The sequence below is a fragment of the Sinohyriopsis cumingii genome, chromosome 4, assembly GCF_028554795.1.
Source record: "Sinohyriopsis cumingii isolate HCF-2022 chromosome 4, ASM2855479v2, whole genome shotgun sequence".
Taxonomy (NCBI): Eukaryota; Metazoa; Mollusca; class Bivalvia; order Unionida; family Unionidae; genus Sinohyriopsis; species Sinohyriopsis cumingii.
The window spans coordinates 102,948,530-102,967,774 of record NC_142964.1 but is presented as its reverse complement, the minus strand read 5'-3'; the positions used below and the strand labels follow the sequence as shown (position 1 = coordinate 102,967,774).

General features: G+C 34.9%; 1 protein-coding gene across 1 annotated transcript; it reads left to right on the top strand.

Moving 5' to 3' along the window:
• The first annotated feature begins 4,325 nt into the window (after window positions 1-4,325).
• LOC149801806 (small ribosomal subunit protein eS17-like) lies at window positions 4,326-18,435 on the top strand. Its single transcript, XM_089956158.1, has 5 exons — window positions 4,326-4,382; window positions 9,402-9,553; window positions 13,226-13,331; window positions 15,994-16,062; window positions 18,308-18,435. Exons 1-5 carry the CDS (start codon window positions 4,380-4,382, stop codon window positions 18,383-18,385), a joined length of 408 nt encoding a protein of 135 aa, XP_089812284.1. The 5' UTR covers window positions 4,326-4,379; the 3' UTR covers window positions 18,386-18,435.
• Window positions 18,436-19,245: the final 810 nt, after the last annotated feature.

The following is a 19,245-nucleotide window of genomic DNA, read 5'->3' as shown; positions in this document are numbered from 1 at the left end:
AATGTTCATTGTTCTGCAAGTTCTTTTGGCGAACTCACCACAGTATGCATCACTGCACCATTATTGGGTGTTAATATGTATGACATCATTCCGTTACATAAATGCCTGCAATTTAATTCATCCATCAATCTTTTATTTCATAACACGTGTACAATGTCGAAGTCTATCACTTTCATCTAGCATTTTATGTCAATATCGGTATTGCATTTTCTCACAGACAAAATACTGTAATTGCTTATTATTGCAAGCAAGTTTAGAAAAAAATAGTTCCATTTTAGTCTATCAGTTACATTTTAATCATAATGTTTGTAAACATACAGCATTTCACTGTCTTTCAAGTCCTAATATGCAATGGGCAAGTTGGCTCCGCCTTAACTATTATGGTGCCTCTTGGCCATCTGGTTAGAAGCTACTGAGTCTTCAACTCAATAAAGTGTAAACTGCATTAGACCAATGTTTCTCTAGTTCAAGCACAGCAAATGGTGTAGAGGTAATACATATGATGGGTCCTTCAGTTTCGTCTACCTGATATAGGTGGCCTCCAATGGCTCCCCTACTAAGTGAAAGGATGTTTGGTTTGTTGTAAATATGGAAATGTTATCAAGCCTTGAATACATGGCAAAGATTGGGAGTATCAGATTGATTACTCCACATTACCATTTTAGGGTGCTAAAAAACTCTACTGGAGGGATTTACAAGGAAGCAATATAATAATGCCAGGCAACAAAAGTGCTTGGCTGACCTTCTGGTCCAATGAAATGGAATGTGTCAAGCTTGCTGATTCTCAAAACATTGGTTTGTCAATGAATGTTTAGATACATATATCTGATTTCAAGGTGAATCATCCTAACAGTGAATTAAACAGTTGGTGAAATTATGTTACAGGTGTGTTTGGAAATAAAAGGCACTCGTCTCTAATGAACAGCCATGTGAATTTATCTAAAGGCAAGATCAATGTAAGAAATATCTACCACTTGTAAGTTGTGTTTATAATTTATATTTTTTTTTTACTGGAGACTGATATATAATGGAAAATAATTACACAGATAAAAATCTGTGTTTTTCAAGTATACAGGTGTATAAATAGATAAATCATTACAAATACACTAACATTTATAAGTCATGTTTAAATTATTGTAGATGAACAGTTTAAATGTTTGCTACCTGCCTGTCTTTTCCCTACTAACTAACTATACAAATCATCATATACTGTATTGTTTTTGATAACTTGAATTATTGGCAATAAAGACTGAAAAAAGTCAAAAAGAAAACAAAATAAGCAGTTTATTTATAAACAAAATTATAAAACAGTTTGAAGAAACATCACATATTTAATTTTAGCTTATTTTTAACTTTTGTTTTGATATTGTCTTATCATATTTTGGCAGGAAATCTAATCACCCAAAAAGAAGTTCAAATTGCCAGCTGACTCTTTGTAAATCTGTCCAATCCTAATTTCTTTTGGAGGGAGGTAATGGAGTGGAGGCTCAACATCATCAGTGGCATACAAATGAAATGACAACGTGGAAGAAAAAATCTGGATGATTTCATATCAAAAGCAAAATCATGCATCTAGTCAGCACCAAGTGATTAGCACAGTATCTTCTCACATCCAACTGTCATCCAAAAACATTGCATTCAGAACATCCAGTTTAGCCTGGCTCCAAAGATGCACATAATTTGCTCCAACAACAAAACATTTCAGGAAAGGGAGAGAATTGTTGAACATTTGATGACTGAAGGTTATAACAAAGACCAGATAGTGAAGCAACACCGGTCTAATCAAAACAAAATACAATGACCTCTTAAAATATTGAGAAAAGAAATATATTTATCGGATGCCATCCTGATCCACACAACCCAAATGCAGGACAAATCATCCAGAAACACTAGCCCATCATGGAATCATGTGATATACTAAAGTTAATTCTCCCAAACAAACCAGTAGTAAGTACCTTACTGCATACCAAAAAAACGCTGAGACATTCTACTAATAATAGTACCAATCACAAGCCCAGACCATGCTGGCACATCTCCAGGGTCCTGTGCTGATAAAAGATATAAAAGCTGTCAACGTATGAACTATGATAGAGACCAACATATTTTCCAGCACAATGATGAGCAAAATATTTTACATTGTCCAAATAAAACATGGCAAGCAAAGAATGTAATACATCTCATCATATATTAGATTTGCAGCCTTCAGTATGTTGTTGAAATCAAAAAACATACACAAAAGGACAAATCTTCAAAGATCTGATTCGATGATTAAAAAAAAAGCTGCAAAGTCCAGTTGCATAACACTTCTCTGACCCTAGCCATACCTTCATTAATATATCATACTGACTGCAACTGCCCAAAAATGCAACGGGAGTTCTAAATCCAGGAAAGTAAATGAATATTAAAGTATAAGTTGACAGAAAAAGATCCAAAACCAAGTAGCTTAAACCAAGAATGCTCAAAACAGGCATTACTTATTTTGAGGCCACATTTTTCAAAAAAAAAAATAATTAAATCATTTACTTCCTTGCTTATTATTGCTTGAACCATCAGTAGGAAATTTTATGCAATCTGCTACATTGATTTCTCTAAATTTTACATCCAATGTTTTGTCTATCCTTCAACATGAAACGCCTCCCTTGATATTTGTTTTTTTGGGTCGCCATTGGAGGCATTTTACACTGTAGGACTACTGTTTTGTCATAAAATTGGATCAGTATGATCTAAGCTATTTGTGTGTGTGTGTGATTTGGCTTTTCAACATAGCTCTAACAATTTTTCAGTCGTATTGCTACGATGTCTGCAGTGTGACAGTTAATACTGGTGCTTGACGCGTGTTTAATGTTGAAAAAAACCCACGAAATAATCTGAAGGAAAAAATCATACTGAGTGACAAACTTACCTCAAATTACCCCCAGGACCCGTTCTGACATAGTACCTCGTCTATCATACTATATGATCTTTTACATACTGTTCTGGGGTAATTTTGTCACTCAGTGTGAAACTGTTTCCTTCAAATTATTGTTTTTATTCAACATCATGCTCGCGTCTAGCACCCGTGACAGTTTATAGTGTTGTATAACACTAGGGCATCATGCCACAGACATGTAACATCATGTCCCATCCAGTCACGTCATCCTGACACCTGGCCGGCCAGTCTTAGCAGTAGCACTAACCTCATAATGCTTAGCACCTAACGAGGTCACTAGTAAATTATTTGAATTCTGTTAGACTGTTGTTGTATATTAATAGCATTATTATCTAAAACTGAATTTGCATATTAAACTGTCACATTATTGGTGGCTAATACAAAGTTAATTTCCTATGGTGATTTATCTTTTATTTTTACCAGTGCAGTAAAACTAGATCCTTTTGAATCACTGAATGTCATAGTACTCCACGGTATTGTACTTCCCATCTTTTGCTTAAATCTCGCATTTTCAATGGGTAGTCTAATGACAAATGTTGCCTTTCTCACTGTATATCAAGTAAAATTTAGTCATGAAATTTTAGCTTAAAGCACTATAGAACATTTTGCATCCTTTATTTGACAGTTCTATTACGAAATTATGTGCCAAACGAAAATATTCAGATAGAAATAATTCATGTATAACCGGTGTCAAAAGATATATCTCCACCGGCAACGACGACCTAGATATTACCCGGGGTTAATCACTTAAAAGGTATCACCCGACAGTGAAAGTGATATTTAAGTTGCAACTCTACTACACGAACAAATGTTAACATTTATGTAATGAAAAGCAAATTTGTAAGCACTGTTCCTGATACTAAATAAATGATCAAAGTTTAGCATTCTTTTAAATTTCAAATAATCGATAAAGTGAAATAAAACAAACGGGAGGGTGTGCGAATAGTATATAAAGAAAACCATTCTTGAGAAGAATTTGTTTAGTAACTATAACTTTGCATCATAAATAACAAATGCCTCACCGAAATTCGAATTTTGAATTTAAAAATAAACAAAATAATACAAAACCATTATATTAATTTGATAGCAAAATCAGACTTTGTTTTTGTTTATCTTAGTAGTGGTTTCTGCGGGGTTTTATATTATTTTTACTTGTTCTTATTTTTGTTTGACTCTTTAAATAGAATTAATGTTAAACGGGGATAATTTTTCCAATTTTTAAATGAATGCCGCAAAACACACACACACACACACACACACACACACACACACCCCTCTGTGTTGGACTGACAGTGATGGTCCTTGTCGATGGATATGATCATCAGGAGAAGAAAAGAAGAAAAAAATCTCGTTATCCGGAACAATTTCATTGTCAACAATAAAAAGTGCTGTGGAATGAAGTTTACCTTCATCACCGGTTTAACTCTCTCTCTTCGACTTCCGGTCCAAAATGGTGAGCTTGAAAATTTATTACACTATCTGAAATCTTTCAACATCTGAATTCGAAAATGAAATTAAGCTCATTCGAAATATTACTATTCAAACTGAAAGACTTTTTGCTTTAAAAATCGAATGATTTCTTTATCCCAGTAGAAGTATGATCGAGAAATTGATCGTGAATAGACATATGTAACCCGGTCTTGCAGGTGCCTTTTACAATAATACTTTCAACAGTGTAACTTATAGTTTGAAGTTGGTTTGCCTTTGACCACAGTATCGATACTGGAAGCACATACTCCTGAGAGTTGAAGAAATAGTTGAAAAATGTACATTTTAAGTCGTAATAGCTATAGCAAATATACAACTTCATAGAGGCTGGTATCATTGCTTAAAATTTACAAGAACTATACCACCATGTCGGCCAATTCTGCACGTCGGGCGTATCGACGAAACGATACGTCATTTCTGTACACGTTGGATCATGTGTTATTTTGGGTGAAAAATCCATTTTGTATCATGAAGGGACGATCGTGCTTTAAAGAAAAGTGTTATTCATAAAGTGTACAAAAATATCTCACATTTCGACTCGAAATGCATATGAAAATGTGATTTCTAAATGTCGGCACTCCATGACCTTCTTGAACCTGCAACAGAAAATTCCATTTGCTATGTATCTTTTAGACTCATACAGATAAATACATTATTTAAAAGATGGAAATGTTTACCTTCAAAAAATTCTACATCCTAATCCAAGTTTCCAGTTTTTGCAAGTTGTCCCAAACATACAAAATTGTCTGCTATCCACCATGTCAACTGTTTCTGAATTCTTTAGTAATTTTCCCCCATAGACAAAACATTGTAAACACATTACATCCTATTCATTGTTTCTGTTCCACATAATAGCTTCTTTTTTCTAAAATGTTGAACTTGACTAATTTTGTTAAAAAATCTGTTTAGTTTGCCTAATATCTCTTGCCATTTATTTGCATTGTTACATTGAGTTTTGTAAAACTAGCTATAAACCTGACCTAGTTACTCAACTGAATTGCTGACAGAAACAAAGTAATGTATTTCATTTCTATAGCCCGATGGATAAACAGTACATTTTTTAAAGCTGTGCGCATAATAGGCCAAGATATCACAAGTCATGAAAACACGGGGATGGTATCCCATGCGTCCAAAATTAATAATATTTTGAACAGGATATTATGGTGACAATTACCTCATTTCAAATGGTGAGCATTTCAGTATATTATTTTCGTCAATTTGTTGAATTTGGTATACGTTTTGCTTCAGTATTGGTGATAAAAAAAAACTTAGGTGTGCAGAAATGCCTGACAACATTGTATACATTAAGCCATCAGCTTTGATGTAGACCTAAAAGATAGACTCTTACACTAGGCAGAGTGTAGCATAAAATGTCTGTCAATTCTTAAATAGGATGGATGAGAAATGAGAGAAGTGTAGCATTTGTGTATAGTATATTAATTCTACATACAGGACCTCAACTCTGATATTTATGTTTTGGGCATCTGGGTCTTACTGCCTAACAGTACTGTGTAGCGTGTTTTGATGTCAATTTACATCATAACGAAAGTTTTCAGGAATATCTCACACCACTGGCAACCAATAACAACATTTTTCGACAAAGTAAACTCATAATGTTTTAGAGTTTACTTACTTTGATGTCTTTCTCTAATAAATTCAAATTCTCACAAAAGAAATGGACCTGTTTTCAAGTATCTTTGACCTACTTTTAACTTGGCTGGAAAGCAATGAAAGCCGGGAATGCCCAAATCAGGTTTAATCGAAATATTAATTTAATGAAACAAATAAAAATATATTATGCCTATTTGAACTGTAAGGAACATTTCGTTTCGCAAGAAACACATCCCCCACATGAACCTACTTGAACATACTTCAGCATACCCTGACTACTGTCACATTTAAACAAATTCAGATGTATGTCAGCGGAACATGAAAATGCATCCATTTGCCAGTGTCCAGTTTTGATTCCACCAGGATAAAAACTACACAGTATATTAATTACATATCAGTTTGTGGAAGAGTGTCGATATGGGCTGCCAAGTGTGTGAGATATTCCTGAAATTTGGACTATTCATTCCGATGTCAACCAAAATTGGAACACGCTATACAAGGCCATTATTTGGGTAGTAAGACATAGCACTAAAACAAAAATAACGTGATACATCTTACAATGTATCACTAATAGTATATGTATTATCAGTGTATCCCCCAGGGTGTAAAATTCGGGTTATAAAAAAAAAACTTTTTGGCATAACTGGGGATCAAATAAAAAATGTGGGGGTCAAAAATGTACCAACAAATTTTCATCTGACCCATACTTTTTCAGCTTGAAATAGGATATTGCAACTTGCACAGCACACATTCTCTCTCTCTCAAAACATACATATAAACCAATATGCTCAATTAACAAACAAATGCATTGTCCATTCAAAGAATAATTTTATTAGTTCATTTTTCTTTTATTTTAAAGTTGTACTTTTAACAGTCTCCTTATAATCTTCTTGAAGCAATATTATAGACCAACACATTACATTTAATCCAATACAAAAAGCTAAATCTTTTTAACCAAATGGCTGTTAATTTACTGCCTGTCATAAAATGTGTACTATCATCAGTTTCATTGTACTTCATCCAAAAACACGTTTATCCAAAAATCAAGGAGGCTGATGATTCATCTTCTTTCTAATAAGTTACACTTGAACTTTAAGATCTTTCTTTTATTGCAGCAAAGTTAAAAACCAACAAAATCTGCAATGACTCCCGACTTTGTAATCTGAATAATGCATTTGTCCCTGGAAGTTTACTGATTTCATTGTTGTGAACGAATGTCTTGGGTTATAATGTGTTCTCCATATATCTTGTGGCGAACGAGGGCAGATTTTTTAAAATTCTTAAACCCAGTCATGAAAGGATTATTCACTTTTGCAGTCTTCGCAATCTTGCAATCAGAAGTCACACCAGTAATCCTAATGGATGTGCCATATTCCAGTCAAGGGAATTATTTCCTCCATTTTTCATTAAAGTTAGATCCACAGTTACACTTTTGTGTTCTGCTTCTTTCACTTTCTCTGCTAATGATTCTTAGTGCATGCCGTTTTAATCTGGAGATCACTTTCTAGTGCAACAAGGATTGAGGTTAAACATCTAGACGACATCTTACTGAGCTCGATGGAAAGCACATAAGAGCTCGCAAGATATGGGGAAGCTACTCCATCATAACATTGCCAATGCTAGTCTGGTTCCCTGTTTTGTATGCTCCCTGCATTGCACTCTGCTGTATGAAAGGTGTGCAACGCAGGGAGCAAACAAAGCAGGGAACCAGTCTATGCCTATGCTTGAAGTATACACGATGCCATCCCTCATCCAAAGCATTGAACATTAAATAAATCCTAAAAGATTTATACAAATCGTTTGCGTAAAAATAACGCACAGCAACCAAATGTGTGTGTCAATTTTCTCCAGGGTGCGTCCCTGATGCACCAATATGCATAAAGGGAAACACTGATTATATACCGGAAAGTTGTAAACGATATGAGCTCCTGTGCAGTCGTTTGCGTCGATTTCTCTAGTCCTACAATGTAAGTCCTCGACCCAGATATTTATGTTTTGGGTGAGGAGGCCTTACTGCCTAAATAATAGTGCTGTGTAGCATATTTTGATGTTGACTGACATCATAACTAAAGTAAAATTTTCTAGAATAACTTGCACTTGGCAGCCAGTAACCACTTTTCTTCAAATTAAAGTCATAATGTTTTAGTCAAACTTTACTTGCTCTGATGTCGTTTTTCTAATCAACCTTTCACAAGAAAATGGAGCTGTTCAAGTTTCATTGGCCTACATTTCATTGTTTGGAAAGTGATGGAAGCCAGGAATGCCGAAATTGGGTGAAGTTGAAGTATATTTCTTTAATGAAATGAATAAAAATATATTAATATTGAAGAAAATGTTTAGATAGTTTCTATTCAAAATTCTTATTATCCTTTTAATCGATTTTGGTATTCCCGAATTCCATCTCATTCCAGCCAACTGAAATGTAAGCCAATGGAACTTGAAAACATGTCCATTTTCTTGTGTGGGAATCTGAATTAATTAGGAGAAAGACATCAGAGTAGGTAAAGTTTGACTGAAACATTACATTAATTTGTAGAAAAGCACTCATATGGGCTGCCAAGTGTTTGAGATATTCCTGAGAATTTGGATTATCATTCTGTTATCAACATTGCAACACGCTACACAGTGCCATTATTTGGGCAGTAAGACCTTGACACTCAAAACAAATATCCGGGTTGATGGCTTACATTGTAGGATAAGGATTCCTCATGATCTTCCCTCTGCTATTGTGGATATATACAGCAATATGATGGGTGGGTGGGTAAGAAACCGTGTCGCTTTCATCACATATTTCTGGTCAGTAACTTCTGAAGGACTTGCATTAAGATCAGGTTTGATTTCTATAATATTCTGGCAAAATTGCAGAGGTATGACCTCTTTTTGATTTTGATGGATCAAAGCTACATTCAGTATGAAGTTTTATATTAACAAGATGTGTATCCTATTTTATTGTTAGCAATTTCTGGCAAAATTGATTGGTATTGTGTTCCCTGCTTGACTTGGAACTTTGACATTGTGTCCTATTGTCAGTGGTATCTGTGTCATATTTCTAGGGATAGGCTGGTTCAGAAGGGCTGTACTTTCTATTCTGGCTTTCCTGTAATTTGAGCAACAGACCATATACCTGACAGTTTTACTTATATTACATGTTAAAATTGTATATTTGCTCATATGTACATTATTTTATAAATTCATTGCTCATTTTTTAATGGGATTCATTTGTAGAATATATGTTTGAATGGACAGTCTGTCTTTGGTAAAATCACAAAGCGATGTACCCTATTGTTGTTTTATTCTGGTACATACAAGTATTTTTATTCAATTATGTTTACCTATTTTTCCCTTGTGTTTACCTATTTGTTGTATTTTTCAGGCTCGTGTCAGAACAAAGACGGTTAAAAAGGCCGCCAGAGTCATCATCGAGAAGTACTACACAAAACTCACAAGTGATTTTCACACAAACAAGAGAGTATGTGGTGAAATTGCTATCATCCCCAGCAAGAAGCTGAGGAACAAGATTGCTGGGTAAGGTATTTTCCAACCTTCAGTAGACACCCTCTTAATAAATTTGTGTACAGAATTGGACTGATAAACAACTTAATTTCTTATGGAGCACGTTTGTTGATTTTCCAAAAGTTAAATTGCCCTATTCTTACTTATAATGGGTTTTCAATCAGTAATTTTATATTTTGTGGTTAGTATATACTCTTTCACTGTAAAAATCTCTATTGAGTAAGGAGACCTGTAAAAGTACTTTCTTCCTTTCTCTGATCAACCTTAAAAATACTTTTAGCCACCTGGAAATCTAGGTCCCACAAGCATTGTTTATCATCATTTGTTGATGTGAGTATTACAGGAGACTGATACGTACTTGCCATTTAGAAAATAATTAAATGGAAAAAATAAGTGTTCTCAAAAGTTGACCAGTCGAAGATTATATTCATGCATGTCACAAAATTAAAAGTGAAATTGGACAATGTGGAAGCAGATGTGCGTATACTACCAATGAAAGAATGAAGTAATCAGTATTGAAATGTTTCAGTGATGGGGCTAAGTTTTATTTTGTTTTCTTCCTGGGTGAATGCTTGAATCTGTACAGTTAAGTTTTAAGTGGAAAGAAAAGGAAATATTTTATAGTTTATTAGCAGACATGATTTTTCTGTTTTAAAGCAGAATTCTGCTTTTCTCCTGACTTGAATCAGATTTTTCTTGATGTAGTCTGGTTTTTTTATATCATCTTCGATCCTTTTTTTAAAAAAAACAGTCTGTCCAGTCCCATTCCGTAATGACCCTTGTAAAGTATTCGTTCCATATATTAGTTAGCACAGAAGTCTCTTAAAGACTATTCTGATTGGTCAAAAGTTTAAATTCATCCAATGAATCTTCATGCATTGGAAACTGATGGCAATGGAAAGAAGAAGCATGCTTGCAAAACATGGCATTCTAAGTGGCTGAGAGAGACCATGGCATGAAAAGTTTAGATAAAGGTTTAAAAAAACATATGGGAATGGCTGGAGCGAAAAGTTGACAGGAATTTAGTTATAAGAAAACTGATTGATAGAGGACTGGCATGTGGTGACCTCGGTAAGAAAGCTCTGAATTACGGTAATCACGGTTGGAAGAGTTTGGAACAGCATCTACAAAAGAAGCTGCATATGGAAAAATTGAAGCTCAGAAGGCATCTGGATAAAGTGCAATTAATTACTATAAGAAGAAAGATTTTTTGCATGAGAGAACAGATGTAGCTGTCTGTCAGAATGTGTGCACTGCGTGTCGGCAATACAAGCACCAGCTTGAAAGAAAAAAGGCTCTCGCTGAGAAGGAAATGAAACGATTGCACATTGAGCCAAAAAAGTCTGTGGTGACAAAAAAAAGGCTAAAGAAATCTTTGACAAAGCTGCAAAAAAAAAGCTCAACTGGCATATCAACAGGTTGTGTCTGGTAGAGAAAAGACAAGTGTATGTACGAGATTATTTGTATCTAGTGATGTACTTGGGTGTTTATTTTACAGCTTTGTTATGAAAAGAGAGAAGTATAATATGTTTTCTGCAAAAATAGACATTATTGTGACTGTATTACGATATGAACATTGACATGCACATGAAATAACTTTAGGCATCAATAGTATTGGAGAACAAATTCATGAGACAATAAATATTGTGAAATTATTCAGGCCAAGTTGAATATTTTTAAGTTTTCTGGTTTTTCAAATGATGATAATAACAGTGTTTCCTTTTATGCACATTTGTGCATCAGGGACGCACGCTGGAGAAAATTGACATACACATTTTGTTGCCGTGTGTTTTTTTTTACGCAAGGGATTCAGATAGTGCAATCAGGATTTATTTAATATCCAATGCGTTGGACGAAGGGTGGCATCGTGTATACTTCGAGCATAGGCATTGACTGTTTCCCCGCTTTGTTTACTCCCTATGTTGGGCTCCTATTCATATAGCAGAGTGGAACGCAGGGAACATACAAAATAAGGAACCAGACTAGCATAGGCAATGTTATGATGGAGTAGCTTCCTCTAATCTTGCACGATTTCCATTGAGCTCAGCAAGATGTCATCTTGATGTTTAACCTCGTTGCTTGTTGCACTAGAAAGTGATCTCCAGATTAAAACGTCGTGCACTAAAAATCATTAGCGAAAAAAGTGAAAGAAGCAGAACACAAAGTGTAACTGTGGATCTAACTTTAATGAAAAATGGAGAAAATAATTCCCTTGACTGGAATATGGCACATCCATTAGGATTACCGGTGTGACTTCTGATAGCGTGATTGCGAAGACTGCAAAAGTGAATAATCCTTTCATGACTGGGTTTAAGAATTTTAAAAAATCTGCCCTCGTTCGCCACAAGATATCTGGAGAACACATTATAACCCAAGACATTCGTTCACAACAAAGAAATCAGTAAACTTGCTGAGACCAATGCGTTTATTTGGATTACACAATCAGGGGGTCATTGCAGATTTTGTTTGTTTTTAACTTTGCTGCAATAAAAGAAAGACCTAAAAGTTAAAGTGTAACTTATTAGAAACAAGATGAATCATTAGCCTCCTTGATTTTGGATAAATTTGTTCCAGGATGAAGTACAATGAAACCGATGATAGTACACATTTTATGACAGGCAGTAAATTGACTGCCATTTGGTTAAAAAGATTTATTAGGCTCTTTGTATTGGCTTGTATATAATATGTTGGTCTATAATGTTGCTTCAAAAAGATTATAAGGAGACTGTTAACAGTATGATTTTAAAAGAAAAATGAACTAATAAAATTATTCTTCGAATGGACAATACATTTGTTTGTTAACTGTGCATGTTGGTTTATTTGTATGTTTAGAGAGAGAGAGTATGTTGTGCAAGTTGCAATATCCTATTTCAAGCTGAAAAAGTACGAGTTGGATGAAAATTTGTCAGTATATTTTTGACCCCCACATTTTTTATTTGACCCCCAGTTCTGACACCAAGGGGGTTTTTTTAACCTCAGTTTTACACCCCTGGGGGATACACTGAATAAGTTGCACCAGGAGCAGTTTTTTTATGATTGTAAAATGCATTTTTGGTTGGAGGGCCTTTGGTTCCCAGCACCACCAGATCAGGGGCAATGCCCCTCGAGATCCCATTGGGGAAGTACTCCAAAACCCCCTTACAAATTTTTCGGCTTTTTTTATGGAAGACAAAAATCGTGTCTGGTATTAGGTCATGATTACAGACAAGTTGTTACTGTTCTGGTTGTTCCATTTCTGATTACTTTCTGCTTTTTCCAAAACATCTCTAAAACCTATCAATTTCCAAAACCTTTACTTACCAATCAATTTATCTGTTTGCATACATGTATGTCTGATCTTCTGACAATGTCTGCTTTTTCTTTCCAACTGTTCCTTTTTTGCATATATACATATCTATCTACCTGTACTGTTTGCATCTTTTTTTTATAACTTAATTTTCAACCAAAGATAAAAAGAAAGCAAAAGTTTTATCTTTGTAAATAAATATGTGATTTCCTTAAAACCTTTTTTTTTAATCATACATGATTTTAAGTTGAATTTTCTCATAGTATATACTCATATCATGACATTTGGAGTTAATTGGTTATACATATGTCTAAAATTTGTAGTAGAAAAAAGAAGAATGAGAATGTTTACTTATCACATTTTTTAAGGCCCATTCAATGCAGACATTTTCTCCCCAGGTTTGTGACCCATTTGATGAAGCGTATCCAGAGGGGCCCCGTGAGAGGTATCTCCATCAAGCTGCAGGAGGAGGAGAGGGAGAGGAGAGACAACTACGTACCTGAGGTATGCAAAACGTGTGCTAATTAGATTTAAAACTTGAGGAATAAAAGATTACTATTGAATAAATAACATTTAGTTTTCCAGCTAAAGAGTTGGATAACAATAAAATTCTTGCTAACTTTGCATCAGTGTATAGAAGACCAGACATCTTTTATTGTTGTTTTGTATTTAATGCCATATCTTAGCACAGGATGGGTTATACATGGCAGCCAGTATTACTGGTGGTGGAAGAAACCAGGAAAGCCCGGTAAGAACCACTGACCCATGGGAAGCTACTGGCATGCTTTCTCACGTACCCAAATTGGCCAAGCCCAAAACTTGGTATAGGTGAGTGTTTTAGACTGCCACCCGTGGCCCCTGTGACATATCCAGCTTTTAATTAATTGTACAAAATATAACTTCCAAGAAAAAGACTTCGAACTGGAGTACTTTGCTTTTGCTGAATATAAGAGCATGTGATTATTTCATACATTGGAACACAAGTATGTAACAGTTTTTGGCCCATCCAGACTTTCAAATTGCAAAAGGTTCACAATAAGGGTATGTAAATATTAAATAATCTAGTCAGATTTCTATGTTGAAATTATTTATTTTTAGATCTTTTTGGATTATATCTTCACAACTAGCTATAACTAGCTGATTACTTATCTTGTCCTCTACCATCTACTTTGAAAACATTACGCCTCCAGACACCTATTAGTTTATTAACTGGCGACTTACCTAACCTTAAACAGCACAATCCTTCTTATTGCAATCTCAGTTTTGATTTTTTTTTTTTTATGCATGCTTGGGGCTGCCGCGGTTGGCTGCTATGGTATGTCCCTCAGAAAGGCACTGAATTCCCATTTCCTAAGTATGCTGTAGCCAAAAATTGTATTACATGGGCTGTTAAAAACCAACAACAAAAGCCTAAATAAAAATGGTGACAATCTACTGTTGAGTATATCAGCCATGGCTGCCATCTTGAAAATGATTCCACTACACCTCCTAAGTGGAAAGTCATATCAACATACGGTTTTGCCAAAAGAACTCTTATGATGTTTAGTTGGACCTAAATGAAAATAATGCCCAGTAGATGTCCAATATGGCTGTCACAATGAACAAACTAAAAATTGTAATAAAATTCTCCAGAATGGATACTCTTTCTGGAGTGGCATTTTCACCAAAAAGTTTTCCAACATCTAGTTTTTTTTTTTGAATGAAAATGGTGCCAATCTTGCATCCAATATGGCTGCCACAACAGCTAATTCTTGTTGCTCAAGAATATCATAAATGGTTTCAGCACTCGGCAGTTGAAAAGAATAAATGGTCTTATCTGGAATTCCTGAATGTTTTGCTATGGCAGATCAGGGTCTTTATTGAATGCACCTGGGCATGACATGGGTATATATGGTAACTCACATAAAGTTTAAGACAAAGATTAAGATGATCTGTTTCATGATTCAGTCAGATTTCCAGTCCTGTGTAATCTCTGTAATTCTTAGTCCACTTATTTTTAGTATTTTCTCAAATAAAGCATTGCATTTCATGATAGGGAAGTTATCATTAGTATCTATATGTTCTGAATGATGTCATTCACTTTCACAAATTTGAAAGCTGTTTTAATGGGTGAAACACAAGGTCGACCAACAATGAATGCATATTTTCCAGTTTATACATAGCGCGGTTTGCGTAATCTTGAAAAATCCTTGCACTTAAGGTGTTGCCTTGGAAAATATCCTTGAATTTAGCAGAAAACTTATTGAATTTAAATAGGAGCAAATACAGAACAGTCGGGGGCCTAGTTTCCAATTGGTCTACAGCACTCACTGTTACATAGCGCTGCCATATCACATCTGCATGGGTTTGAGTCTTGGGCTCAGCCACTTTGTGTATGTGAGAAAGGTTGCCAATAACTTCCCATAGGTCAGTTCTTTCCAGGGTGTTTCTGGGTTCTTCCTCCATCAGTTATACTGGCTGCCATGTAAAGCCTATCTTGTGCTTAAAAATGATGCTAGTCCCCATGACAGCAACAAGTCAGATTATATAAAAAATACACACATTTTAAACTTCAGAAATATTTAATTAATAAAATGATGGACTACAGTAGTAGTGCTGGATGGAGTAGCATCCCTTTGCTGTAGTTGTAACTGATTATAGTAAGACCTATTTATGTAAACCGAGTAACATATGAAGAACATTTTATTTCCACAAGAAAAAAATAATCCTTGAAAGTCATTGAAAAAATATTCTGTGGTAACATTTTGTTTGTAATCTGTCAGACAGTTGGTAGGAACAGTTGGGTCAGAATGATTATTGCCAACTTCTGAAACAGTTCTATCTTGGCAGAATGTTAACTCGAGCAGCTTATCACATCACAATTTTGCAATTTGACATTTTCACTTGAGGACAATTCAACAATTTTACTATCAGATGCCCTATACGGATTAACATGATAGAATAAAATGAGTGCATTTGTTGACACACAAGAAACAAAATGGGACAAAATGTATTGAAACATGATATATAATGCTTTTAAAAAAAGAACAAACATGGGGGTTGAACAATAGTTGATACTTGTACACTTGGAGTTTGACAGGAGTGAACACTAAGCAAAATAATGAATTTGATTGATCCATGAAGACAAGTTATTACTGTGCAGCTCAAAAGTTCATATTTTCTACAGATCTCTGTCTTGGATCAAATGGACGTGATTGAAGTGGATCCAGATACTAAGGAAATGTTGAAGATGATGGTAAGTTGGCCATTCTTTGAAAGGAATTCTGTTTTTAGAAGCTTGAAAATTTTGCATTATAGTAATATATCCTTGAGTATTCAATTGCAGCAATTTCAGTTTTACTTGTGGCATGTGGCAGAAGAGTGATACAAGTCTGGGTAGTGTCAGTTAGGTGACTGAGGTAGGAGCAGTAGATAGGACTGGAAGAACAAAAAGAAGATCAAGAACTTTTACTTTTAAGTATATTTGGCATCTGTTTTTTTTTTTTGTTTTTTTTTTCATGACCTATATGATCCAGGCAATTACATGTTAAAATTTACATACATAAGGGATTGGTCCCACATCTATGAGCTGAACTGACTTAGAGTATATGGTGTTGATTGCTATAAAATTTGAAAGGACATGCAAACAGACATGATATTTCTCTGTTTAAAAGTAGAAATCTGCGTTTCTTCTGACTTGAATCAGATTTTTCTTGATAAAGTCCATTTTTTTATATCATCTCCTATCCGGTTTTTAAAAAACAGTCTGTCCAGTCCCATTCCGTAACTACCTTTGTAAAATATTTTTTCCATATATTAGCTAGCACACGACTCTCTTAAAGAGTATTCTGGTTAGTCAAAGGTTTAAATTCATTGAATCCTAGTGTAATGGAAACTGATGGCAATGGAAAGAATAAGCATGCTTGCAAAACATGGTGTCCCGAGTTGTTGAGAGAGACTGACACACAGAGTTTACATAAAGACTTAAAAAAATGTATGAAAATGCAAATGGCTGGATTGAAAAGTTGACGGAAATTTTGTTGGTTAGTTTATAAGAAAACTGAACGCTAAAGAACTGGCATTTTGTGACCTCTGCAATAAAGATCTGAATTAAGGTAATTGCAGTTGGAAGAGTTTGGAACATAGCCTACAAAAGAAGCTGCATACGGAAAAATTGAAGCCCAGAAGGCATCTGGAAAAAGTGCAATTAATTACTATAAGAAGAAAGATTTCTTGCCTGAGAGAAGAGATGTATTTGTCTCAGAATATGTACACTGCATGTTGCCAATACAAGTACCAGCTTGAAAGAAAAAAGGCTCTCACTGAGAAGGAAAAGAAACGATTGCACATTGAGCAAAAAATTGGTGACAAAAAGGAAGGCTAAAGAAATCGTTGCCAAAGCTGCAAAAAAGAGCTTGACTGGCATGTCAACAGGTTGTGTCCATTGGAGAAAAAGACAAGTGAATGTATGAGATTATTTGTATCTAGTTGATATACTTGGGTGTGTATTTTACAGATTTGTTATGAAAAGAGAGAAGTATGTATGTTTGCTGCAAAAATTGACAAATTATTGTGACTTAATTACAATGTGAACACTGACATGCACATGAAATAACTTAGCATCAATAGTATTGGAGAACAAATTCACGTGACAGTAAATATTGAGAAAATATTGAAGTCAGGTTGAACATTTTTGGTAAGTTTATTAGTTATTCAAATGATTATTTTGGTTTATTTTATGATCATATGTTGCACCAGGATCAATTTTTTATGAGTGTAAAATGCATTTTTGGCTGGGGGCCTTCGGCTCCCTACACCACCGAATATGGGGCACTGCCCCTCAACACCCCATTGGGGGAGGACCCCCAAACCCCCTTTTAAAAAATTTCAGCTTTTTTTTTATGGAAGACCAAAATCATGTCTGATGCATAATAAACAATCCCATTGATGTGGTTAGTGTTTATGTGTTTGATTCAGACCTGGTGTGTCCAATTCTGTGAGTTTTGAGAAATTATATGTATGTATGTATGTATGTTGGCCTAGTCCATTTTTTCATCATAGTTGTTTGGATTCAGTCCTAGGTAGTCGTCATAGTTTGGATTTATGCCTAACTAATACTTTAGGATTCAGACTAAGCAGATTCTGGTATTTTTATTCAGTCCTGGCTTGGTTTGGTAGTTTCATTTCAAACCTGGCTAGTTCTAATAGCCTGTAATCAGACCTGGCCTTTCCTAGCAGTTTGGATTCAGTCCTGACTAGTCCTATTATTTATAGTTCAGACCTTGCTAGCCCTAGTAGTTTGGATTTAGTCTTGACTGATCGTTATAGTTTAGTTCAAGTCTTGTTAGTCTTAGCAGTTTGTAGTGGGTATCAACATGTCCCAGCAGTTTGGATTCAGACCATTCTAGTCTGAAGTAATTTGGTAACCAGTTGTATTTTGCCTGGCAATGCAGTCATTAGGATATGGAAAGGTTATTCACTCCCAATGTTTATTTTTACAGGACTTTGCCAACATCCAGAACCTGCAAGTAACACAGCCAATCAACACTGCTGGTGCCAGTTTCAAGGGTGCCCGCTAAAGTACAATATTGATTCTTTGTAGCAAAGAATAAAGCTGAATATGTGATAACTTATGTTTTTGTTTTTTATTAGCATTTTCCTGCATACATGTAATGTGCAGACTTTGTTAAGATGTAATGATATATGTAGTTGCCCTAGTCCTTTACAGATCCACTGCCTGATTCTGATGCTGCCAGAATATATAATTAAAAAAATGTTTTCATTTTTTAGTTTGTCTCAAGTTGAAGTGATTGGCAATAATTTTGTACATAACATGTATCTTATTTGTACATGGGGGGAGGGGGGCTGAACACAGGCTCATAATCCAAGGGTCATGGTTTTGATCTCCACCCTGGCCAGTGTTAAAAGTGCTGTTTAAACATACAACTGCACCCTTATCACAAAAGGGGGCCATTTTGCAATTTAAATTTATTTCTCAAGTTTAGTTATGCTGGAATCCTCCAACTAGATGATTGTTGTATGCATCTCTATTAGATCAAAACCATTTTAACAAAAGAAGGTCTCTGAGCTGCATTTCACATTTTACCTGCATAAGTTAAATTGTTGCATTTACTTCATGACTGTGGTTTGTTTGTTTTTTGTTTTTTTTTAATGTGAATAAAGGCATTATTTCTCTTAGATCTACCAGTTAAGCAGAAGCATTTTAACTTTGTGCAATGAGACAATCATGCAAAGAAATTTTGATAACTGTTAACATCACTGATGTGGACAAACAGCTGTTCTGATGTAGGTATTTTCTTTGGAAACATTTATTTTATATAAAAGATTTCAAGTGCATTTGATACAGTCTACAATGATTTTGTTTTCATTGCAACTATATTGCAACACAATAGTTACTTTGCCAAAAACCAGAAACTAA

Bases quoted from the DNA above. Each gene is read 5' to 3' on its own strand.
- LOC149801806 (XM_089956158.1), top strand. The intron at 13,332-15,993 runs GTATGCAAAACG...TATTTTCTACAG, and splicing joins GAGACAACTACGTACCTGAG to ATCTCTGTCTTGGATCAAAT. The intron at 16,063-18,307 runs GTAAGTTGGCCA...TTATTTTTACAG, and splicing joins AGGAAATGTTGAAGATGATG to GACTTTGCCAACATCCAGAA.